Here is a 27396-nt window from a genome sequence, read left to right as displayed (position 1 = left end):
AAGTAAACAAAATTATCCACAATGGATTAGTCTAAGAACCTTTAAGTTATTTTGACGTCATTAAAGTTATCACACTAAATTTATACAAAAATAGATTTCTGATGAATAAAATGTGATTTATGTTCTTTTTATCATACAATATTTGTGCGAGAGGACAGGGTTTTTTCTGTTTTTCAAGGCCCCGTCTATGAACAAGGTGTACCGGAATTTGATGTAATAGTAAGTGCGGACTATCATTCACGATATATGGAAGTTGTTCGTTTTTGAATAATTGCATGAGAAATGAATTCTCATTTCATGTTTCATTGGACCAGCAAGGTTTGTTAATTATTGCAATGTTAAATGACAGCTGGCAGTTTGGTCTCCTTTGATTGAATCAGAACGGAGTGTAAAGACTGACATTCTTATTGTGCCATATTTTTTATAGAAATTGAAATTAAATGATGTTAATCTTGCAGTGTGTGGAATCAGATGAGTGAGAAATATGACACATGAATAAAGCTTGTCCTCTAATAAATATTTCATTATTTGATTTTATAGTCCATTTAACCAGAGAGTTTTACTCCTTACTAATTTTGATTTATTTAGCCTGGTTATATATGATAAAGATTGGAGCTAGTGTTATAAACATTTTTTTGTCAGTGTTCTTTGGTTTTGGGTTTTTTGTTGTTGGTTTTTTTGGGGGGTGGGGGGGTGTGACAACAAGCATTGAATTAGACCATGTAATCGTGATTTATTGAATCATAATTCAATAATTAAGTCATTATTTTAAAATTCAGATATAAGAAATGATTGTCGGGGAGAGTGCTCTAAATTAATAAACTAATTCTCTACAGAAATACACTGTACAGTACTGGTGTCTTAATGAAACCTGAGAACTGTTTTTACATTGCATAAATGTAGTAGAATGTTTGTTAAAAAGTTCATACATAATATGATATGCAAATTTATGCAAATTAGTCTGCCGAAAATGTGTTAAATTTGTCACCTTTTGCCTGTTACTTGTCAGAGTGATGCATTAACATGAATAAATGGGATCTGTTTGTCATTCGAATCACCTTCTCTTGTGTGATGCATATTCAGATTAAGGACAGGAAGGTAAATCTCGTTGTTTTGTTTCAAGAAATAAGTCCACCCTTGTATGAAGTTTCTCTTTTTCTTTTACTCTGTTCTCTTTCTTTCTCTCTCTCTCTTTGACTGATTCTCTCTCTCTGACTCTCTCTCTCTCTTTCTCTGTCTCTCTCTCTTTGACTGATTCTCTGACTCTCTCTCTCTATTTCTCTGTCTCTCTCTTTCTCTCTTTGACTGATTCTCTCTCTCTCTCTCTCTTTTTCTCTGACTCTCTCTCTCTTTCTCTGACTCTCACTCTCTCTCTCACTCTCTCTCTCTCTCTATCTATCTATCTCATGAACTGTTTGGATATATGATTAAAAGATACAAATATTACAGATATTTTTATACAAATATCAGATATTTTTATTGTAACAGATACATTATATTATCACAGATATTTTGATTTTCATTGAATCCATTAACCTAGAAATGCATCATGTCCAGCAGGTCTGTTCATTCTCTTCATGTGAACACTTGTAACTGTTGAATGTAAACAAGTACCTACAAAATAAAATAAACTTTGACTGTAAACAAGTGCTTACAAAATAAGATAAACTTTGACTGTAAAAAAAGTACTTACAAAATGAAATAAACTTTGACTGTAAACATATCAGGGCTGTCACTGTCCTTTTCGGTACAGGGTCTGGGTCCCATTAGATTGGGAAAATTATCGACGTTTTGGGTCAAATTGGGAAATTTTACTTTCACACAATAATTTAAAAAAAAACTATTAAGATATGAATTAATTGTTCTAAGGTAAAGACAAAAACAATGTTCAGAGTAAATTCAGTTCGGTTTTATTTTTCAATTGATCACCTGCCTGCCAATGTATAAAGAGACTAGAGGTCTATTGTGCAACTTTCCGGGCCTCGAAATTGTCGAAAATGCGCGAGAAGGTAGAAGTAAAAACGAAACTAACAGGATTTAATTTTTTTTACACACAATGTAACAGTTTGTGATGTTGGGAATTTCTAGATAAGTAAATTGGGAAATTTGGGGTTTTTTCCCAAATGGGAAGGGTCCGTTATCGGACCCAATTCAAAGAGATTGACGGCCCTGCAAGTACATGTACTAGTTAGAAAATAAAATAAACTTTAAACAAGTACCTACAAAATAAAATAAACTTTGACTGTAAACAAGTACCTACAAAATAAAATAAACTTTGACTGTAAACAAGTACCTACAAAATAAAATAAACTTTGTAAACGATCCAGACAGTAAGAATTTACCTGAGAGAATGCAATCTCAATGTCTCTAGACCGGGCATGCTTTTACCTGAGAACATGCAATCTCAATGTCTCTAAACCAGACATGCTTTTACATTGAATGTAAAACTTGATCTGGGGTTTGCTTTTTTTTTTTTTTTTTTTTTTTTCCATTGTATTGTGCTAGGTCAGACTTGATGATTTTTGTGATACATTTTTGGAAATCTTTTGACACGCACCAGAAATCACAGTCTGGTATATGGCTGCTGTTCTCTGTATAGTATAGACCCCTCTGTAAGGAGGTCTACAGTATTAAATTGTTACAGACAAAATGTTTTACAGAATTTTGAGAACATCAATTTGGAATGGTTCTCTTACATTTGGTAGTGAGCTGTGTTAAAGATTCACGGTGTTACTATTATAGATTTAAGTGATCTGTCGGATAAAAGTAATATGTCGGATTTAAGTGATCTGTCGGATAAAAGTAATCTGTTGGATTTAAGTGATCTGCCAGATTTAAGTGATCTGTCAGATTTAAGTGATCAGCTGTTGGGTAAAAGTTAATATGTTGGATTTAAGTAATCTGTCGGATTTAAGTGATCTGTCGGATAAAAGTAATCGGTTGGATGTAAGTGATCAACTGTCGGATAAAAGTAATCTGTCGGATTTAAGTGATCAGCTGTCGGATAAAAGTAATATGTCGGATTTAAGTGATATGTCGGATTTATGTGATCTGTCGGACTGTGTCAAGGATGGCAATGTTCACCCTGGACCGCATTTTACTAAAGAACGTGTGACTTTAATTAAAGACCAATATCTTCTTTTGTAATTCATTTCATTCTTTACGTGGATTAAATTGTGATTTTGATGTGAATAAAAATAATGTAGTTATGTAAATGATATAAGTATGATCTCACAAAATTAATCAAGTTTTTAGAAGTATGCAGTGTTTGAAACTTAAGTTTTTATATGCATTCGTCAAAGACGGGATACCGTCATCCGTCTGTCCGGACCTTGTAGGTGTAATACAAAATTAACTGTAAGCTCCAGTATCTTACAACAATACTTGGTACTTTTGATCACCTTGATGAGAGGAAGATGCCTATTGTTTTTCAAGGTGAGACGTCAAAGTTAATAGGAAAACCTTGAAGGCAGAATACAGATCGACCTACTGGAGCTGAGGATCCTACGTACATTTGATCACCAAGATGAGACGAAGATGCCTATTATTTTTCAAGGTCAAGGTCATAATATCAGTTGATAGGAAGACCTTGTAGTCGGAATACAGACCAAACTATTGGAACTAGGATCTTACAACTCGGTAATCACCATGGTTAGACGAAGATTTGCCTACTTTTTTTCAAGGTCATAGTACTAGCTAATAGGAAAACCTTATAGACAGAATACAAACTGAACTATTGGGGCTAGATCCGTCAAGCTTTGTGCACATGCTCTTCATACCAAGCCAGTGTTGGACAACTGTTGTTCTTCAAGGTCAAAAGTAAAGGTCGTAGTATCATGTAGTAGGCAGGATACAGACCAAACCGTTGGGGCTAGGACCATCAAGCTTTGTACAAGTACAGCTTATGCCAAGCGGAGGATGCCTATTATTTCTCAAGGTCAAAGGTCAAGGTCATAGTATCACTTAGTTTTCGTTTTCCAGATTATTTTTATGAATACAGATATTGCCCTGAAATCTTGTCAGAACCTCCCTCTCAGCGAAATACATAATCAGTTCATATTTCAACTTGATTTGTGTACAGTGACCTACTTTAGGGCTAAAAGTATGTCAAATTGTTTTCTGGATTATTTCTCATCATGGATATGTAGATATTGCATTGAAGGTCTAATGGTTGTATGTTGTACAGTCAAAAGGACTTATAGATTCTATAATTAACTAGTCCTGTTAATTGGTGACTAGTCCGGCTACAGAAAGCAGATGGCCGAGTTGTGAAGCGATGAGGGGGAAGGGGGGGTGTAATTGTGCATTTCTAGTAAATTTTGAGACAAATAATTGAATATAAATTATTTTGACGAAGTTAGGCTTCTATTTGACTGATTGTCATCAGACCACCATATGCATACTTCATGTAACATACTGGGGAATGGTGCTGTTAATAACCTCATGTACGTACAAAAACAAAATGTATATTCTATATTCAGTGATTGGGATAAGCAAATTGCTTAATGTGACAATGGCGCATTACCAGCTAGTGTCAATGTGACATTTCTAAAATGAACGCGCCAAATTGAAATGTTTATGAGACATTTAAAAATGACAAGTCCGAGAGACCAGTAAATTATAATCTAAACACTGCTGACAGACTGTAATACCGTGGATAACTTTAGTTTTATTATTTGTGTTAAATTTACGTTTTGTTAAAGTAAGGATTCTCATTGTGATTGTCCGCGTCATCGTCTCCTTCTGCTCCTACAGTGTCTACTGCCAGTACTGGCTGATCATTAAGACGAAAATTAAAGTCGATTTACCCTTTGTCAGGCTTAAGAATTTTTTTCCGTTGCATCTCCAGTCCGAGCGTATTAAAATTGCAATTTAACGGTATTAACCAATCAGATAATATTTTACTGTTTGATTAGACACTGACGAAGTGCCCCACAATGGCACAGTTTCAATATTCAATGCGCCATTTCTTGATTTAATGCGACTATGGCACAGGGCGCGTGCTTATCTCGATCACTGTATATTTGCATTTTACTGTAAATTTCTGTCTGAATATTTCCAGCTGTTAGAAATAGTCATACTATATTTTTAAAGATTGATTCGTATATGTGTCGTGTATTAATATTCACATTCATGAAGAAATGGATGTCATTTCTGAATCAATTGGTAAAAGATATCAAAGACTAATTTCAAATGGTTTTCTGGTCATGGTAGCTAAGTACTTGAGGCACCCACTCGGAAACCGGGTTTCATATTCTGGGAGCTCGGGTTCGATTTTCCAGGAGGCTTGGTTTTGATTTTTGGGGAGCTTGGATTTGATTTTTGGGGAGCTTGGCTTTGATTTTTCGGGGAGCTTGGCTTTGATTTTCTAGGAGCTCGGATTTATTTTTTTGGTGGAGCTAGGATTCGATATTTCAGGAGGCTCAGGTTCAATTTTCTGGGAGCTCGCGGGTTTGATTTTCAATCCTAGCATTGCATGCATTAAACCTATGTTTTAATATAATCTACATTAACTATATTAATTTCATGTGACCCATTTGGGCTTCTTATTTTAATTCAGTCTTCTAGATTTTTTTTATTTTATTAAATCAGATTCTTAGAAAATTGTAGAATTCTTAATGTAGTTATGGTCCTTGAACTTAGAAAAATAGCATGAATTATTAGTTTTCCGGACTTTTTTTGGTTGTGCTAGCAGATATTCATTTGATATTTGGTACATTGCTTTGCCATAACAAGTTACAGATCAAGTTCAAATTTTGTCTCGGTCCGTTTATTTTTCATTAAGTTATGCAGTCTTCGCGCTTAACAATTTTTACCACAAGCCCATCGGGCAAGTAAGAGTGAAAAATTTGGTAGCCCAAATAAAATTTTACTAGCCCAAATGTTATGCAAAAATGATTCAACATGATTTGAATTTTCAAGTTTGAACATTTTTATTAAGTACTATTAAAGTACAAGTTTAAGACGAGAGTTCAATCCCTCTTTCAACTTCTAATTCTGTCATTTCAGTCAGATTATTCAGAATCCTCCAATGTTTTAATTCTTCTAGTTCTTCATCACTTACTCTCACCCTAAAAAAAAAGTAAAAACTAGGGTTGTTAGCTAATAATCATACATTCTGAATGTCTGATGCGGCCGTTTGTGTGTTGTTGATTTTTTAAGAGTAAAATGCATATGCCATTTTCTATTTTTGTGCTCACTTTGGGAATCAATTCTAAAAAATCTGAGCCGAACACGAACTCACAATTTGCAATGCTTTCCTTTCTGCACCAGGTGCAAGATACGAGACCATCATTGTATTCAAGCCAGGGGCAGTTCTTCTGCCAAACACGCTGATCATTTTCTTTGTTGCTTTGTTTCCTCATACTTCTAGCGCCCACTTTCTCTTCCTCTGTAAGAACTGGTTGTTTCACCGACTTCCTACCAGGAATCACACTCTAATAGGGGAATCATAATCTCCGCTGGAAATATGTACTGGCCCACCGGGCATGCGCGTTAATATGTACTGGCCCACCGGGCATGCGGTTAATATGTACTGGCCCACCGGGCATGCGCGTTAATAAGTTTTGAAATATGTACTGGCCCACCGGGCATGCGCGTTAATAAGTTTTGGTAACCCGATCCTGATTTTACTAGCCGCGGTCATCGGACTACCGCTTAATTTCGAAGACTGGTTATGGCCCTTGAACTTAGAAAAATAGAAAAGAGCGCACTACACTCATTAAAACTTCTAGCATAGTAATACAACAATATAGCTAAATTATTCCTGATCACCTACGTGTCACAGTTTATTGACTTGGTTAAAGACCTAATTAAACTTAATTATAAATTTCTCTTTTTTTTTCCTTGGGCTAGTCTCTTCTCGAATAATAGTTAATTTCCTATCCTGGTTCCCCAATTTTCCCTTTTATCATATTTAACCTACATAATGAACTTTGAATAATGTTGTGGTACAGTAATTTTGCAACCGGTAGGGGACTATGTATCGCCATGCAATACTCTCAGAATGCTTGTTTTAGTTTAATACTTGTAGATTTTACACCTGTAATGGTTTAATCATTGTAGTATAATACTTGTAGATTCAATAATATGACAATGATAAACCTCAAGGAGTTGCCGTAGCCATGGAACTTGTGGTTGCCATAGCAATAGGAGTCCTGTCCACCATATTTGTTGCCTCAGTGGTTGCCTTGGTATTTGTCTGCCGTCAGAAGTGTAAGAAAGAGGCTGACCACATCACTCAACAACACAGAGAGACGAGGTGAGTAATATCAATGTGAGTAATGTCAAGTGGGAAAACGTGTAACAAAGAGGCAGATCACATCAGTCAACAACACAGAGACGGGGTGAGTAATGTCAAGTAGGAAAACCTGTAACAAAGAGGCAGATCACATCTGTCAACAAAAGAGAGATGGGGTGAGTAATGTCAAGTAGGAAAACGTGTAAAAAAGAGGCAGATCACATCACTCAACAACAGAGAGACAGGGTGAGTAATGTCAAGTAGGAAAACGTGTAACAAAGAGGCAGACCACATCAGTCAACAACACAGAGACGGGGTGAGTAATGTCAAGTAGGAAAACGTGTAACAAAGAGGCAGATCACATCACTCAACAACAGAGAGACGGGGTGAGTAATGTCAAGTAGGAAAATGTGTAACAAAGAGGCAGATCACATTAGTCAACAAAATAAATAACATCCAATATGATCATTTACACATTACTGGTCCTTTAGATTAATTATATATACAAATGATCACCAGACTTTAATAGAAATATTTACCGGTGTTGCTGTTGGGACCAGCAGATTTCAAAAACTCTGGCCACATCAAAATCTCATAAGTCAACTAAACTTTATAGTTATTTTCCCTCCTCCCTTTCTCCATCCTCTCACTCCATCCTCTTGCTTTACTTCCTCCCCTCCACCTTCTCCTATCCCTTCACCTCCTCTCCCTCCTTCTCTCCATTCATCCTCCCCTCCACTTCCTTTTATCCACCCCTTTTTCTCCCTTCACCTCCTTCTCTCACTCCATCCTCTTGTTTTACTTCCTCCCCTCCACCTTATCCTATCCCTTCACCTCCTCTCCCTCCTTCTCTCCATTCATCCTCCCCTCCACTTCCTTTTATCCACCCCTTTCTCTCCCTTCACCTCCTTCTCTCTCTCTCCATCTCCTCTCCATCCATCCTCTCCCTCCATCCTCTTCCTCTACTTCTTCCCCTCCACCTCCATTCTTTCCACCTTCTCTCTGTTCACCTTCTCCTCTCCCTCCATCCTCTTCCCCCACTTCCTCCCCTTTACTTTCTCCTCTCCTTCAACCTTCTCCTCTCCCTCCATCCTATCCCTCTACTTCCTTCCCTTCACCTTCTCTCCCTTCACCTCGTCTCCCCCATCTCTCCCTCCATCCTCTTCCCCCAACTTCCTCCCCTTTACTTCCTTCTCTCCCTCCACCTTCTGTACCTTCACCTCCTCCCCTCCCTCCATCTCCTCCCCTTTACTCTCTTCTCCCTCCACCTCATTCTCTCCCTTCACCTCCTCCTCTCCCTCCATCTCCTCTCCACTCATCCTCTCCACCCATCCTCTCCCTTCACCTCCTCCTTTCCTTCCATCTTCTCTCCATCTCTCCTCTCTCTTCACTTCCTCCCCTTTACTTCCTCTTCTCCCACTTTCTCCTCTCCCTTCACCTCCTCTCTCACCATCATCTCCCTCCATCCCCTCTCCCTCCATCCTCTCCCTCCACTTTCTCTTCCTCCATCTCTCTCTGCACCTTCTCCTCTCCCTTCACCTCCTCCTCTCCTTCCATCTCTCCCTTCATTTCCTCCATCCATCCTCCCCACATCCTCCTCCTCTGCCTAGACCTTCTCTCCCTCCACCTTCTCTCTTTCCTCCTCTCCCTCCACCTCCTCTCCCCCACTTCCTCCCCTTCACTTCTTCCTCTCCATCTCCTTTCATCTCTTCTCTTTGTTTCACATCCTCTTCCTCATCCTCTCCCATCACATCCTCTTCTCCCTGTTCTCCCACCTCCCCCTCCTCTCCCTCTCCATTCCCTCCTCCTACACCCCTTCTCTCACCTCCACTTCCTCTCTCTCCACCTCCTCATTTCCTCCACTTCCTCTCCCTCCATCTCCTTCACCTCTGCCTATCTCCTCTTTTACCGCCAACACATCCTCTTCCCCATAGAATACACAAGAGATTACTGTTGGTTGGTACAGATTTCATAGTGAAGTTTTTGTTGGTACATTTACAGGCCAGATGTTCAGTTGATCGAGGAGGATATCCAGCGACCTGGGTCTGCAGTAGTGGAGCTGGAAGATGTGCAGATCGGAGATCCAAAACTGGACCAGATCCTGAAGGATGAAAACTGGGTTGATGATGTCACGTGAGTAGAGAGTAGACATTTTTAAAGATGTGTATAAAATACTGATCTGATTTATCACTAGTGTTCCTCATGACATCTTATAAGTAGTCCTCAGAATGTTTTATCAGTAGTCCTCACAACTCGAGATATAGAAGTTCGAGCCATCTCGAGTCACCTGTATACGGGGATATAACTGAAGCAAATGATATCTGTTTCTTGGTGTAGACCCTTGTAAAAGTCATATTGGCTTATATATGTGTGTGTGTAATTCCCATCAATACTCGGGGCTGACTTGTAGTAATTAACATGCAGGGCTCTCTGAATGCATGACTCACTGAGTTGTAGTAACATGCAGGACTCTCTGAATGCATGACTCACTGAGTTGTAGTAACATGCAGGACTCTCTGAAAGCTTGTTTCGCTTTATTTTTCATGTTTTGTTTTAATTATAAATACTGTTTTTGATATATTCTTCTTGATACCGCGGGGATGTGGAGATTTTCAGGGCTTTGGCACCCCAATGTACAATATACGTCTTTTTTATCGTCTCCCATTCTTTATCAGGATTATGGTTCCCCCACTGTTTGCCTTTCTAACGTCTCCTGTTCTTTATCAGGGTTATGTTTGCCTTTCTGACGTCTCCTGTTCTTTATCAGGATTATGTTTGCCTTTCTGACGTCTCCTGTTCTTTATCAGGATTATGTTTGCCTTTCTGACGTCTCCTGTTCTTTATCAGGATTATGTTTGCCTTTCTGACGTCTGCTGTTCTTTATCAGGATTATGGTTCCCCTACTGTTTGCCTTTCTGACGTCTCCTGTTCTTTATCAGGGTTATGTTTGCCTTTCTGACGTCTCCTGTTCTTTATCAGGATTATGTTTGCCTTTCTGACGTCTCCTGTTCTTTATCAGGATTATGTTTGCCTTTCTGACGTCTCCCATTCTTTATCAGGATTATGGTTCCCCTTCTGTTTGCCTTTCTGACGTCTCCTGTTCTTTATCAGGGTTATGTTTGCCTTTCTGACATCTCCTGTTCTTTATCAGGATTATGTTTGCCTTTCTGACGTCTCCCATTCTTTATCAGGATTATGGTTCCTCTACTGTTTGCCTTTCTGACGTCTCCTGTTCTTTATCAGGATTATGTTTGCCTTTCTGACGTCTCCTGTTCTTTATCAGGGTTATGTTTGCCTTTCTGACGTCTCCTGTTCTTTATCAGGATTATGTTTGCCTTTCTGACGTCTCCTGTTCTTTATCAGGATTATGGTTCCCCCACTGTTTGCCTTTCTGACGTCTCATGTTCTTTATCAGGGTTATGTTTGCCTTTCTGATGTCTCCTGTTCTTTATCAGGGTTATGTTTGCCTTTCTGACGTCTCCTGTTCTTTATCAGGATTATGTTTGCCTTTCTGACGTCTCCTGTTCTTTATCAGGATTATGTTTGTCTTTCTGATGTCTCCTGTTCTTTATCAGGATTATGGTTCCCCTACTGTTTGCCTTTCTGACGTCTCCTGTTCTTTATCAGGGTTATGTTTGCCTTTCTGACGTCTCCTGTTCTTTATCAGGATTATGTTTGCCTTTCTGACGTCTCCTGTTCTTTATCAGGGTTATGTTTGCCTTTCTGACGTCTCCTGTTCTTTATCAGGATTATGTTTGCCTTTCTGACGTCTCCTGTTCTTTATCAGGATTATGTTTGCCTTTCTGACGTCTCCTGTTCTTTATCAGGATTATGATTCCCCCACTGTTTGCCTTTCTGACGTCTCCTGTTCTTTATCAGGGTTATGTTTGCCTTTCTGACGTCTCCTGTTCTTTATCAGGATTATGTTTGCCTTTCTGATGTCTCCTGTTCTTTATCAGGGTTATGTTTGCCTTTCTGACGTCTCCTGTTCTTTATCAGGATTATGTTTGCCTTTCTGACGTCTCCTGTTCTTTATCAGGATTATGTTTGCCTTTCTGACGTCTCCTGTTCTTTATCAGGATTATGATTTCCCCACTGTTAGCCTTTCTGACGTCTCCTGTTCTTTCTTTTTCTTTCAGGGGTTTGGTTCCACACTGCTTGTCTGTTCTGAAAACTTGCAAGTATTTAACGGAACAGCTGGTTGGCATGACGATGGGAAACTCCCAAACTATACAGACCCAGGAACTGTTAACAGAGGTGGTTACCGTCGCCAAGAGGATAAGTCCTCGTGTGGACGAGGTCGTCATAGCGATGTATCCACCACTGGACCCTCGTCTCCTAGAAGCCAGGTTTGTAGGAAATGGTGACACGAGTTTTAGATTTAAAGCTTGTATGATGTAATTTATACACTTAGAAGCCAGGTTTGTAAGAAACAGTGACACAAGTTTTAGATATTTACCACTGCTTAGTGAAGGGAACATGTCACACTGTGCTGGTTGATTGTTTGTTTTACGTCCTGTCGAGAATTTTCACTCATATTGAGACGTCACCAGTTGTAGGTGAAGTACCACAAATTTAGACCTGTGCTTAGCACTCAGGGCCGTAACAGTGAGGGTTATTTATCATGCAAACGTCTGACGTGACGTGGAACTTCTGTTTTTAAGGTCATACCTGAAAGACTCGTGATTCTCACTTTTAAATGCTGAGGCTTTAGCAAAGAGCAATCACTACCTATATTTACGTCTTAGGTTTGACACGGCCATGGCACAAGTGGGACTCGAACTCACGACCTCCCGGGTACGAAACGAACACTTAAAGGGATAGTAAAGGTCATTTTGTTCAAATTTTTTGAAAAAATTTAAAATGAGTCCAGATCACTTATACAAGTCATTTTCTGTTTGAAATAATAATTTTAGGCATTTATGTACTTTTATTTTCAAATCTGAAATGATTATAATCTTCAGATCATGTCCCCTGAATTTTAGCTTCCTGAACAAAAAACAATCTACTATACAAGTTAGCTCCTTGTGTAACTTTTTCACAAGCATGCAGTCATTTCAGAGTTGAAATATGTCATTCATATATCTTTTATAATCATATCAGAAAGGAATAAGATGATTTGGGGTGAGAAAAAAAAATTCCCCAAAATGAGCTTTGCTATCTCTTTATTTCACAAAGCTGCTGCAACTGTTGTCACACCAAGAAGTTAATCAACTGTTTGATCATAATGAACAGAAACATTAAACATACACAGGGCAACAAGTTACTGACATCATCAAGACAGTGACAACAAATTCTGGATATCAAAACTATGACATCATTACATTAGTGATATCATCAAGACTATGACATCATTACATTAGTGACATCATCAAGACTATGACATCATTACATTAGTGATATCATCAAAACTGTGACATCATTACATTAGTGACATCATCCAGACTATAACATCATTACATTAGTGATATCATCAAAACTGTGACAGCAAGTTCTTAACATCACCGAGACCATGACATTGTCAAGTCAGGGACAATTATTTAAGGTTTTTAAGGCCAATTCAACTTAATCCCCACCTGTCTCTCAAAAATCGGCCCACCCAGAATTTTTTTTATCTTGCGAAATTTGCGATTTCCGGAAAATTTTCATGTCCGACTCAGGTATTTACACTTCTTGTTTAATTACATTTACAGTATAGCAACGTGAAAAACCATGTGAAGAAAATGGATATATGGTTTTCCTAATTTCTTGCGTTCTTACGAGCATAAATGAAAGGGGGGGATTAATGTTTTTCATATTTTGAAAAAGTTTGGTATCTTTCTGTGTTTGAAATTTAAGCTTAACCTGAAATTCATCTATGAAATAAGCATATAGATTGATATCCATCTGGCATTAAATAATGCACTTCTGTTGCCGACAAAAACTCGTATATCATTAATATTTTTCTCAGAAAATAAAAATTGAGAAAAAAAAATCCTCCCATCTGCTCCATACTTTTTGGTAACCCTGGATGATAATCTACTATTAAGTTGAATTGGCCTAACCCTAGGGCCTTGTACTGATTCAAACACAGGGCATGAAGGCAGTGAAATTGCTGTAACATACGCTCATAAAAAAAATACGCTTATAGAAATTCACGCTTCTTGCAAAGTGATATTTATTCCTGTGTGAGAGGAAATTAGAAAAAAAAAATAATTTGTTGGTTATTAGGAACTAAATTTTTGCTAATCCTGGAGGTTTGCTAAAACTGTGTAAATTACTCTGTTTATAGGTGTACAGTATTCATAGCTGTACAATATTTGTAACTGTACAATATTTGTAGGTGTACACTATTTGTAGGTGTACAATATTTGTAGGTGTACAATATTTGTAGGTATACAATACTTAGATATGTACAATATTTCTAGATGTACATCAACTGTAGATATACAATACTTGTAGGTGTACAATATTTGTAGGTGTACATTGACGGTAGATATACAATACTTGTAGGTGTACAATACTTGTAGATATGTACAGTATTTGTAGATATGTACAATATTTCTAGGTGTACATTGACAGTAGATATACAATACTTGTAGGTGTACAATACTTGTAGATATGTACAATATTTCTAGGTGTGCATTGACGGTAGATATACAATACTTGTAGAGATGTACAATATTTGTAGATGTACATTGATTGTAGATGTACAATACTTGAAGGTGTACAATACTTGTAGATATGTGCAATATTTCTAGGTGTACATTGACGGTAGATATACAATACTTGTAGGTGTACAATATTTGTAGATATGTATAATGTTTGTAGACATGACTGTACAATATTTGTAGGTGTACATTGAAGGTAGATGTACAATACTTGTAGGTGTACAATACTTGTAGATATGTACAGTATTTGTAGATATGTACAATATTTGTAGGTGTACATTGACGATAGATATACTTGTAGGTGTACAATACTTGTAGATATGTACAGTATTTGTAGATATGTACAATATTTGTAGGTGTACATTGACGGTAGATATACAATACTTGTAGATATGTACAATATTTGTAGGTGTACATTGACGGTAGATATACAATACTTGTAGATACAGTGGAACCCCGTTATTACGTTCCCCCTTTATTACGTTAGTCCGCATATTACGTTGGAATTTCAAAGCAGAAAACCATTTCTTAACAAACCTATATAAAATAAACCTCGTTATTACGTTGTCCTAAAATGCCGGGACTCGGTATTACGTTGTAAATATTCCGACAAAAACGTAATAAACCCCTAATTATTCAATAGTGATTCTCAAAATAATAAGCCATTCACACCTTGACTGCCTGAGGCAGTCACCACGTAAATTTCCTGGTCTGTTTTGGGGGATTAGAGACGCTTGACTGATCACGCTTCGATAGATCTAGCAACATCAATACAGGTGAATACCCCGTATAGAAGCCAGTGATAAACAATTAAATAATGTTTATTTAGAAATTGTACTCTATGAAATTTACTTCATTTTTCATATTTTGATAATCAAAGATAAAATTTCTCAACCACCTGCGTGTTCAGCATAGTGTGATTACCTTCGCTATTAAAACTCTATTCACGGACAGCTTTGGTACCAAACAAGAAAGACAAAATTTATCGTAGCAATGTTACAACCGCTTGGGTAACTGCTTGGACATAGGTGACTAAAGGTGTTCAATTAAAAAAATTGTTCGTTGTTTGGACATGCAGCTTGGGTGTTCGTAAATCTCGTCCATACATACACCTATCTATCGGCCGATTTGTGCACGGCATTTACCTCAGTGAATATTTTAAAATCCCTTGATGCGCACGTGATTTTAGTGCCATCATTTAGCATTATAAATGAAATCTTCGTGCATCATTATATTTTTTTTTTTTATGTGGATTGCGCTTAAATTGTTCTCCGTGCATGTTTATCGTTGGTGAGAAGTGTGCAAGTGTTGGGTATCGTGTGCGTTTTGTGTCTATAGTTTTGTTGTTTTTTGGGTGGGATTTTTTTTTATTGTGTTGTGTATTGTGTAATTAGAGAACTTAATAAAAACGATGTTTTGTTATTTTTTAATACGAATGTTGAATACGAACCGGAACGAGTTATTGAGAGAAATTTACATGAACGCATTGTTTTAAAGTTGAACAAAATGGCGGTCCAAACGAATGTAGAAAAAGCAACGTTTATCAAAACATCCTTATGTATCCTACACCGAAATAAAGAAAAGGGATAAGAACATGAAGAATTACGGACATTAAAGATAAGATGTAAATAAAACAAAGTATCATAGTCTTTTAAACAAAGAAACAGTAAAGATATATTCACACACCCCTTCACGGAGTACCAACGGACGATATACAATTTCCAAATGATATTTTTAATGGATTTAACTGGGAACGTTTATTACGTTGCCCCCGGTATTACGTTATTTTATCATGACAAAATGGAAAACGTAATAACGGGGTTCCACTGTATGTACAATATATGTAGGTGTACATTGACGGTAGATATACTTGTAGGTGTGCAATACTTGTAGATATGTACAATATTTGTAGATATGTACAATATTTGTAGATGTACATTGACGGTAGATATACAATATTTGTAGGTGTACATTGATGGTAGATATACTTGAAGGTGTACAATACTTGTAGATATGTACAATACTTATAAATATGTACAGTATTTGTAGATATGTACAATATTTGTAGGTGTACATTGATGGTAGATATACTTGAAGGTGTACAATACTTGTAGATATGTACAATACTTATAAATATGTACAATACTTATAAATATGTACAGTATTTGTAGATATGTACAATATTTGTAGGTGTACATTGACTGTAGATATACAATACTTGTAGGTGTACAATATTTGTAGGTGTACATTAACGGTAGATATACTTGTAGGTGTACATTGATGGTAGATGTACTTGTAGGTGTACAATACTTGTAGATATGTACAATACTTGTAAATATGTACAGTATTTGTAGATATGTACAATATTTGTAGGTGTACATTGACGGTAGATATACAATACTTGTAGGTGTACAATACTTGTAGATATGTACAGTATTTGTAGATATGTACAATATTTGTAGGTGTACATTGACGGTAGATATACAATACTTGTAGGTGTACAATATTTGTAGGTGTACATTGACGGTAGATATACTTGTAGGTGTACATTGATGGTAGATATACTTGTAGGTGTACAATACTTGTAGATATGTACAATATTTGTAGATATGTACAATTCTTGTAGATATGTACAGTATTTGTAGATATGTACAATATTTGTAGGTGTACATTGATGGTAGATATACTTGTAGGTGTACAATACTTGTAAATATGTACAATATTTGTAGATATGTACAATTCTTGTAGATATGTACAGTATTTGTAGATATGTACAATATTTGTAGGTGTACATTGACGGTAGATATATTTGTAGGTGTACATTGACGGTAGATATATTTGTAGGTGTACATTGACGGTAGATATACTTGTAGGTGTACATTGACGGTAGATATACTTGTAGGTGTACAGTATTTGTAGATATGTACAGTATTTGTAGATATGTACAATATTTGTAGGTGTACATTGACGGTAGATATATTTGTAGGTGTACATTGACGGTAGATATATTTGTAGGTGTACATTGACGGTAGATATACTTGTAGGTGTACATTGACGGTAGATATACTTGTAGGTGTACAGTATTTGTAGATATGTACAGTATTTGTAGATATGTACAATATTTGTAGGTGTACATTGACGGTAGATGTACAATATTTGTAGGTGTACATTGATGGTAGATATACTTGTAGGTGTACAATACTTGTAGATATGTACAATATTTGTAGATATGTACAATTCTTGTAGATATGTACAGTATTTGTAGATATGTACAATATTTGTAGGTGTACATTGATGGTCGATATACTTGTAGGTGTACATTGACGGTAGATGTACTTGTAGGTGTACAATATTTGTAGATATGTACAATATTACTTGTAGGTGTACGGCCCTTGTATTGTCCGTGAATCACCTGGTACTTGTCACTAAACATGCTTGCCATTTGTCCGGAGAAATGGACTGGATCGACCAGAAAATGGCCGATGTGGAAGACCATTTAAGAGTAAGTAAAAGTGAAAGTAAAAGTTTAATGTGAAGTGAAAGTGAAAGCTTCATATGAAGTGAAAGTAACAGTTATATGTCATATCAGTGAACTCCATGTGGCTCTTATCATTATTCCATTATCTGAAAGTTTTGTTTGAAAATAATTAGATAATTTGATTAATATCCTGTTGATGTTCAATGTCAAATATGTTACAGCCAAGGCTAACTTTAGAAGTGTTTAGAAGAACATGTTTTATATCAGTCTAGTTATATGGCATGTAAAAAATATTTAACACCTTCTTTGATTGCATTTGGGGTCACATGGGTCAAAAGTCATGGCCTCTGTTATTACAGTAGATACTGACATGCTCATTTGTTTTCAGTGTAGTAACCTCTCATCAGTTCTCCAAGTTGCGAGTAAAACAGTCGCATTTGCGACCAGAAAATTGATTTTGCGACTAGAGATTATATTTAAGTCGCATTTTTGCGAGTGGAAAAAAAAATGGGCATCCAGTAAAATTTTGTAATCGGGATAGGAAGTCTGAAAAAATATTTTTCAGTCTCGTTCAAAACAGCGCTTGAAAGCAATCAAGATGGTGGTAAAACCAGGGTTAAAGCACTTTGGATTTATCAGTAGTAAAAAGTAGAAGCCTCGGCCTAGTCCATGTAACGAAGAAATTCAAGAATCAAGATCGGAGAAAGTTCTGCATTTAAAGATGACGTAACTATGTCTAAAGAAAAATGTAAAAGTAAAGGAAGAACCCCAGTCCTAATGGCTGAAGGAATTTTCATGGTTGATATACAGAGATTGCAAAATGTTTTGCAGAATTTGTGCGGCCAATCGGCCAGAAACTTCCACCATTTCTGGACACCCATTGTCCGATTTCACCACGACCTGGTGTACGTTTTTCAAATGTGAAAGTGTGACTATTCACGGTAACAGTAAGAGACACGTCTTTGTCCGTGACTGTATTATTAGCAGTAAGTCGAACGGAGCGACTGTTGCTGCTAATTTTCACAGACAATTACAAACTCGGGATGTAGTGTTCTTATTGATGCTGATACTGATTGTTCAGCAAAAGATCCAACAAAAGTAGAAGCTCTTATTCGCATAAGCAGTGAAGGCCCATTTATTGAGGACTTTAAAGCAAATCTTTGTTTGGAACGCTGGGATTTCTTCCCTAGAAGCATACTGTAAAATATTCAGGATGGCCCAATGCAATACAACTTTTGCCAGAATAAATACTTGACTTGTTAGCATCCAGCATGTTTCACAGCACATTTTTGTTCAGTTTAAAAACAAACAAAACGATATTCAAATTAAAAAAAAACTTGTAAGTCTTATTTACAAAATCTTTTACCATGGGGAGTAGAAATTTTGAACATGGCGACTAGAAATTTGAAAATGGCGACCAGAAATATATCTAGGTCGCCATTTTGCGACCTGATAGCAGATGTGAACTTGGAGCACTGCTCATCTAATCTTAATCTAGAAAACCAAGTCCACATCTGGTGCACAATTTGGTTAGGATGGAGATGAAGTTTTACTGTAACATTTAATAGATACTACTGACATATGGAGGTTTATGAGGTTAACAGCAGTTTTTTTTAAAAAAATCTGATTCAATATTGAGTACTTTTATCACTTACAGCCTCTGACATCAGTTTCCCAGGCCTTCGCCACTACCTCGGTGCAATGATTTTGACTGTTTCCCTAGTAGGCGTGAAATAATTTTATAATGTCTGGATTACTGTCAGTCATATCTTTATTTTCATAAAGTATTAGGTGGACCATCCCAGTGGACTCGGGCTGTTAGTCTACTGTTAGTATTGAGTCTACTGTTAGTCTACTGTTAGTCTGCTGTTAGTCTACTGTTAGTCTACTGTTAGTCTACTGTTTGTCTACTGTTAGTCTGCTGTTAGTCTACTGTTAGTCTACTGTTAGTCTGTTGTTAGTCTACTGTTAGTCTGCTGTTAGTCTGCTGTTAGTCTACTGTTAGTCTGCTGTTAGTCTACTGTTAGTCTGTTGTTAGTCTACTGTTAGTCTGTTGTTAGTCTACTGTTAGTATTGAGTCTACTGTTAGTCTGCTGTTAGTCTACTGTTAGTCTACTGTTAGTCTGCTGTTAGTCTACTGTTTGTCTACTGTTAGTATTGAGTCTACTGTTAGTCTACTGTTAGTCTGCTGTTAGTATTGAGTCTACTGTTAGTCTGCTGTTAGTATTGAGTCTACTGTTAGTCTGCTGTTAGTATTGAGTCTACTGTTAGTCTGCTGTTAGTCTACTGTTTGTCTACTGTTAGTATTGAGTCTACTGTTAGTCTACTGTTAGTATTGAGTCTACTGTTAGTCTGCTGTTAGTATTGAGTCTACTGTTAGTCTGCTGTTAGTCTACTGTTTGTCTACTGTTAGTATTGAGTCTACTGTTAGTCTACTGTTAGTCTGCTGTTAGTATTGAGTCTACTGTTAGTCTGCTGTTAGTCTACTGTTAGTCTGCTGTTAGTATTGAGTCTACTGTTAGTCTACTGTTAGTCTGCTGTTAGTATTGAGTCTACTGTTAGTCTACTGTTAGTATTGAGTCTACTGTTAGTCTACTGTTAGTCTGCTGTTAGTATTGAGTCTACTGTTAGTCTACTGTTAGTATTGAGTCTACTGTTAGTCTACTGTTAGTATTGAGTCTACTGTAAGTCTACTGTTAGTCTGCTGTTAGTATTGAGTCTACTGTTAGTCTGCTGTTAGTATTGAGTCTACTGTTAGTCTGCTGTTAGTCTACTGTTAGTATTGAGTCTGTTGTTAGTCTACTGTTAGTATTGAGTCTACTGTTAGTCTGTTGTTAGTCTACTGTTAGTATTGAGTCTACTGTTAGTCTACTGTTAGTCTGTTGTTAGTCTACTGTTAGTATTGAGTCTACTGTTAGTCTGCTGTTAGTCTACTGTTAGTCTACTGTTAGTCTACTGTTAGTATTGAGTCTACTGTTTGTCTACTGTTAGTCTACTGTTAGTCTATTGTTAGTATTGAGTCTACTGTTAGTCTACTGTTAGTCTACTGTTAGTATTGAGTCTACTGTTAGTCTACTGTTAGTCTGCTGTTAGTCTACTGTTTGTCTACTGTTAGTCTGTTGTTAGTCTACTGTTAGTCTGCTGTTAGTATTGAGTCTACTGTTAGTCTACTGTTAGTCTGCTGTTAGTCTACTGTTAGTCTGCTGTTAGTCTACTGTTAGTCTACTGTTAGTCTGCTGTTAGTATTGAGTCTACTGTTAGTCTACTGTTAGTATTGAGTCTACTGTTAGTCTACTGTTAGTCTGCTGTTAGTCTACTGTTAGTCTACTGTTAGTATTTAGTCTACTGTTAGTCTACTGTTAGTCTGCTGTTAGTCTACTGTTAGTCTGCTGTTAGTATTGAGTCTACTGTTAATCTACTGTTAGTCTACTGTTAGTCTGCTGTTAGTATTGAGTCTGCTATTATCACGCAATGTCTGTTGAATTTTTCAGGTATTACGAGAGGCCAGTCTTGGTCTAGAAATGTCAAAATGGATGTCTGAGAGTCTACCTGAGGAGGAGGAGGAGACACCTACAGCTTCTAGTATACCACAGAGTGAATCATCACAAGTTTAGCATCTCGTTAACCCCCGCTGGACCTCTGAGTGTCCTCATATCACAGAAAAAATCATCTCGTTAACCCTCGCTGGACCTCCGAGTGTCCTCATATCAAAGAATGAATCATCTCGTTAACCTTCACTGGACCTCCAAGTATCCCCTCACTGGATGTCACAGTATCGTCATATCACAGAATTAATCATCACAAGTTCAGCAGCTTATTACCCCTCGCTGGACTTTAAATATAAATAACACATTCATAGCAAAAATCTTCATAAATTTAACACCTCATCTCCATAAGTGAGTCAGCCTTCCCCCTTGTACCCCACTAGATTATAGTAATTTTGTATCACAGTACCCCCCCCCCCTCCCCCCAATAGTTTGAGTACTTAAGCACTCAGTTTCTACTGATATAAACCCTCTTTTCATCATCTCATTGGGCTCACGGCTGGTGTGACTGGTCGACAGGGGATGCTAACTTCTCCTAGACACCTGATCTCACCTCTGGTGTGTCCAGGGGTCCGTGTTTGCCCAAATATCTAATTTGTATTGTTTATAGGAGTTATGAGATTGATCTCTGTTCGTTATCTTCACCTTTCACACATCTGCTCCACATCCCCCAATCATCTTCATATCATCTACATGTCCAGCTTGCTTTCACTTGTTAGGAGTAGATAGAATAGGTCTATACACAGCTAAACAATTTATTATTGTCACAGTATTACAAATACAAAAAGTCCATTGTAATGGTTGATGCATGTATATACAAATTAAGCTATGATGTCGTAATCTATAAATACAAATTAAGCTATGATGTCGTAAATACAAAAAGTCCATTGTAGTGGTTCATATATACAAATTAAGCTATGATGTCATAATCTATAAATACAAATTAAGCTATGATGTTGTAATCTATAAATACAAATTAAACTCTGATGTGATAATCTATAAATACTAAAAGTCCATTGTAGTGGTTCGTATATACATATTAAGCTATGATGTCATAATCTATAAATACAAAAAGTACAAATATCTGTTTTGAATCATACTGATGTAATCATATAACAGTTAGATGTAATGGGTGCGTGACACTGCTATGTAGCTTCACATGATTGTAAGATGGATTTTTCTTTGGGGGGGAGGGGGGAGATATAGAAGTATTTTTTGTATTGTAAACTGTTGCATTGTAAGATGAAGTTGGGTTTGTTTTTTTTTTGAAGGGGGGGGGGGATATAGAAGTATTTTTTGTATTGTAAACTGTTGCATTGTAAGATGAAGTTGGGAGGGTTTTTTGGGGGGTAGGGGGGGTATAGAAGTATTTTTTGTATTGTAAACTGTTGCATTGTAAGATGAAGTTGGTTTTTTTTTGGGGGGGGGGGGGGGATATAGAAGTATTTTTGTATTGTAAACTGTAGCATTGTAAGATGAAGTTGGGGGTTTTTTTTGGGGGGGGGGGGGGATAGAACTATTTTTGTATACCGTGGAATCATTATAATTCGTGGTGGCTCAATATTCGTGGAATTCGTGAGTACCCCTCACTCACGAATTTACATCCTCAACAAATAAAGACATTCCAGAGTTATCGTTCTTACAAATATATAAATAGACTAAATTACGTTTCCATGAACCCAGAAATCAACGAAAATTGACCCCCACGAATTTAAATGATTCTACAGTATTGATGCATCACGTATTGTACAGAGTTTTATTGTAATCTGCGTGTATTGCAATAGGTAGTTGTAAATCTGATTACATTGGTTATTACATTATTACGATATTATTGCTGTAGATTAATCATTGCTCTGAGTGTATATTGACCCATTACAGGATGCTGCTGGTTAATACATTATTTTACTGGTCAACAATTACTTTGTTACACAGTGAAATCATCATTGCAGTACCCATTGTGTTAATGCATTGTTACATTAATTTCATGATTGTAACGTTTTGTAATTTTACCCAGAAACTCTTTCTTTGTATTGTAATCAAACGTATTAGTGTAAATGTGATATTGTAATCAAACGTATTACAGTGTAAATGTGATATTGTAATCTTGTGTATTACACTGTAAATGTTATATTAAAGGGATTGATTCACGATTTTCCCCCAAATTTTCTTTTTGACTTTTAATGATCAAAATCTACTGTCTAATGTGTTTAAAAGAGTTCACATAAAAGTTAAGGTTATACATTATCACAGAAGCTCATTTTAGAGAGTTTATTATTTGTTTTGTAAACAAAGATTGCCTTTTGTCATTGTTTGCGAAATTTTTAAAACAAATGGATATCGATCTAAGTTTATTATATCTTTCGCATTTCGAGCATTTTTGGGGTAAAATGTGTCATCTAAAAGTTGAAATTTGTGACTATGCAAAATTAAGATGCTTTATATTACAAAATCAATATTTCACTTGTTTGTTTGTATACATTAAAAGACTCGAGTCTTTGTTTACATAACACAGATTTAAGGCTAAAATTTTGCTTTTATTCTTGCATTCAGAAGGTCAAAATTTTGGCTGTCAACATTAAATGAGTTATATTTTTAATGTTTACCATCAAAAATGAGAAATATTTTTATCAAAAATCGTGAACCAGTCCCTTTAATGTAGAATAAGTATATGATGTAATCAGTGCTGAATTTAAGGAGAGACAGACAGACAGACAGACAGAGTAAGATATCTACAAAGTGTAACACAGACTTACAAACCAGATCCCTGTAAGGGAAAAGGATTTCTAGTTTTTGATGTTGGTTATTGATGTTTTTTTATTATTTTACTTTTTTTTATCATGCACTTTTGAAACAAATGCTTTCTAAAACTGAAGCTGTTTTGGTAAAAATTTGAAGGAAAAAACCATTTGTATGCACCTCGAACAACACCGTGGAAATGTCAAAGGTGGAAGTCCCAACTACGTTTTCTGTATGTATTTTAACCTCAATATCATGAACCCATAGATATCTTGAAGTTTTTCTTGGCACCATAAAGTTCAAGATAAGGAGGTTTGACCGTTGTAAATCATTTCATCTTCATGTGAACTATTTCATCTTCACATGAATTATTTCATCTTCACATGAATTATTTCATCTTCATGTGAATTATTTCATCTTCACATGAATTATTTCATCTTCATGTGAATTATTTCATCTTCACATGAATTATTTCATCTATATGTGAATCATTTCATCTTCATGTGAATTATTTCATCTTCACATGAATTATTTCATCTTCATGTGAATTATTTTATCTTCATGTGAATTATTTCATCTTTAAGTGAATTATTTGGCATACACAGCAGATGCAGACAATGGAAATCGTGAAATGTCGGACAGGAAAAAAACTTGGTAGAGACTTGTATCTATAGATGTGTTGAAACAGAAAGTTCTTGTAAAAATGGTCACTCATTAAGTCCTGACCCGTGCTGTATGTAAGAATGGTCACTCATTTAGTCCTGACCCGCCCTGTATGTAAGAATGGTCACTCATTTAGTCCTGACCCATGCTGTATGTAAGAATGGTCACTTATTTAGTCCTGACCCGTGCTGTATGTAAGAATGGTAACCTATTTAGTCCTGACCCGCCCTGTATGAGGATCATTAGTTTCTATTATAAATGTCCTTAGTGAACATCTTTATCAGCTTTTGTTGCTTAACTTTGTTTGACCAGTCCTTTTATTAACAAAATATAGGTCAGACCATTTTCATTGCATAGATTTAGTTGTGAGCAATTTACAAGGTGCGCTTAGCACTGCGTATGTCAGAAACCCACTACAATTCCGATCTCCAATTGTAATTTTGATTTCTTGGATAACTCGTTTCACAAATCATCTGAAGGATTAGACAGTATTCACCGTTTCTCTCAAAGAATTCGTATTTGTCATTGTTTTTCTTTTCTTGGAATTGAAGACTTCCAACTCGTGAAGGTAAAATACTCAGACAGAAATTACAAGATTAGGGCTGATGATATACTCAATGATTTTTGTTTTCTCCGTTTCATGATTGATCATTTTGTGTAAATCATGTTGATATTTAAGAGATTTTGAACAATGTGTTGAACATTTAATACAAGTGGTGTTGCATTACAAAGAGAAAGTCAGTTGAAAAGTTTGAGAGAGAGAGTTGATAGCAAGCCCCCATGGGTGTGAGTTGATTGCAAGCTCCCGTGGGGGGAGGGATGATCGCAAGCTTCGATGGGTGTGGGGAGGGTCAATAGCAAACTTCCTTGGGGGAGGGTCGATGGCAAGCTTTCATGGGGGAAGGTGGATAGCAAACTCCCATGGGGAGGGAGTTGATGGCATGCACCCTGTAGAGAGAGCTTTGGAAGGAATGCTGAATTAGAAATTCACTCCTTGATGACCGATAAGAATCTTGTATTTGATGTTGGTTTGACATGCTGTACAGTTTATGTGTGACCTGAGATTTATTGGACTGTGTTGGGACACAATGTGATATGGCGTCTGTTTAGATGTGTATGTAGTCGGAGCTGATTCTAGGTGCAGTCTGTCCTTAGCTGTTAGTCACTGGAAATGCTAGTAGAACAATGATAGTTACCCTTAAAACTTACATGAATGCTATATTTCATTGCTTGATCAACATTTACGTGTACAGTTTGTTGTCCCTTACAAAGCGGAAATTGTGAGGAAATCGTAGTCAAAGTGTTAACTGCTTTTGTAAAATTTTGTCTTGTTTCATTGTGCATTGATTAATTAAGGGGGAATAACTCATCAGAGGAAATTAATATGGACGGAAAGTGACAGATCTGTAGGATGATCTATTAGATTCTAAAACGTTAAAAGATTATTCACTTCATTAAATGAAAGAATACTTTTGATACAAAAACACCTGGGGGAAATTTCACCCTCTACAAGGTAGACAGTGTCCTTAAGCTAACCAACTGTGCAGTTAAATTTAAAACAACAGAATATATATTACAGATTTTTTTTTATGTGTGTTACAATAGGATGTTGTCCACTAATGTAAATACTTCACGTCATCCACATATAAAAAAAAAAGAACCGTGTTCATTTCTGGTTCACCTCATTGTAATAACTGATGGCAATATCGCATGTAATGCAGTATTTTTTTTTTTATTTTTTATTTTTTTTTTGTTACTTTCTTCATTATTACGACATCAGGTCATTGTATGAGCTACAATTAAAATAGTTTTATTACCAAAAACAGGAAGAATGGAGTTGTTTTTTTTTTGTCAGTGAGATCATGTTTTCTTTCCTCATGAGTTAATTCCGGAGTACGGGAATATTGGGATAAGCTGGGTTGACTGTCAGTGACAGTGCTCATGTGTTTGAAAAAGTTATTTTTACCTTTGATGGTAGTCGCAAAAGAAACAGTTGTATCAAAAGAAACCAGGCAAGTTCTGGATAAACTTCATATATAGTGGTTTATCCATGTTAAACACAGTGTCTTTACACCTTGGAGGATTTTCTCTGCTTAGTGTATTTTTACTCAGAATCAAATACTTGTTTTCTAGCTTCCGTGTATACTCCCTATATTGTTGATCATGTTTATCATAGAATGTTTACATGTGTTTTTCTTAATTTTGTCAGTACATTTAGTCATATCATTTTATTCATCCGTCAGAGAAAAACTGGATGTCAATTTCGGAACTGAAATGACATGATTGATATTAAACGGTCAGAAATGAGGTTGTTGAGAACAATTTGAAATGTTGGTATATTTTTGAAACGGCTAAAAGTTTGTTCAGTATCCCTGCAGCCCGAGATTATTATTAGATTGTTATTTCATTTGTATAGGTTGTACTAAAACATTCCAGTGATAACAATGGTTGTTAAAGTGATGGTCCTTGCATTACACCTCTTGTTGTGACAACAATATATTTTATCTATAATACATGTACATGTATCTTTATGTGATGGTTGAAAACACTGTATACAAAGCATTTTTCATTATACTCTATTTTTTTTTATTCTGTATTTATATGTGTCTATTATATATACATCTGTGCTTTGTGCTGATTTTGAGTTTAATATATATATATATATATATGGATATATTTTTGCTTTATATGAGCTTAAAAAGCAAGCATTCCATGTGAGAAATAGGATATATTTTGCAATAAATGTGACGCAATTTAGATGTTCATGTTTTTAAGATCACCTCAAACTAAAAGAAATGGCAGGAGTTTGTTACAGTGCTTGATTTGCTTCACTGTGAGTGGCTTATAACCTATATATAACTTATAACACTACACCTAAAGACATAAACCTATAAAGGGATGAAATCAAAAGTGCAATGTCTGACAAAAAAGCCAAGTTCCCATAGTTTTCATCAAGACCCCATGCCCCATACCCCCCCTCCTCCTCTAAGCTAAATTTGATGAATGTTGGAAATAATAATTACTGTTTGAAAATCGATGTCGGATGACATTAACTCACAGGAGTTTTTAACCCCCCTAATTATT

The 27396-nt window shown here is 36.3% G+C and overlaps 1 protein-coding gene and 1 long non-coding RNA gene across 3 annotated transcripts in view; one reads left to right on the top strand and one right to left on the bottom strand.

The window, feature by feature from the left end:
• The window catches only part of LOC125666198 (transmembrane protein 98-like), a 31725-nt gene extending 4656 nt beyond the window's left edge, over positions 1-27069 (top strand). Inside the window, exons 1-6 of one of the 2 annotated variants that reach the window (XM_048899313.2) lie at positions 2470-3639; positions 7080-7261; positions 9242-9373; positions 11380-11589; positions 17272-17392; positions 20860-27069. In XM_048899313.2, the coding sequence (XP_048755270.1) occupies positions 7125-7261; positions 9242-9373; positions 11380-11589; positions 17272-17392; positions 20860-20982 (723 nt within the window). In that variant the 5' untranslated portion in view covers positions 2470-3639; positions 7080-7124 and the 3' untranslated portion in view covers positions 20983-27069. Of the gene's footprint in view, positions 1-2469; positions 3640-7079; positions 7262-9241; positions 9374-11379; positions 11590-17271; positions 17393-20859 lie in introns of those variants that run through there. The other variant, XM_048899314.2, reaches the window with a different exon arrangement.
• On the bottom strand, positions 693-2470 carry LOC130050807 (uncharacterized). Its single transcript, XR_008799071.1, has 2 exons — positions 2343-2470; positions 693-1614 (listed from the first exon to the last, which is right to left on the bottom strand). It is a non-coding gene; the product is annotated as an uncharacterized LOC130050807 (long non-coding RNA).
• Positions 27070-27396: the final 327 nt, after the last annotated feature.

The sequence above is a fragment of the Ostrea edulis genome, chromosome 10, assembly GCF_947568905.1.
Source record: "Ostrea edulis chromosome 10, xbOstEdul1.1, whole genome shotgun sequence".
Taxonomy (NCBI): domain Eukaryota; kingdom Metazoa; phylum Mollusca; class Bivalvia; order Ostreida; family Ostreidae; genus Ostrea; species Ostrea edulis.
Note: the sequence above shows the minus strand (reverse complement) of the source record. Positions and strands in the feature narration are given on the sequence as shown.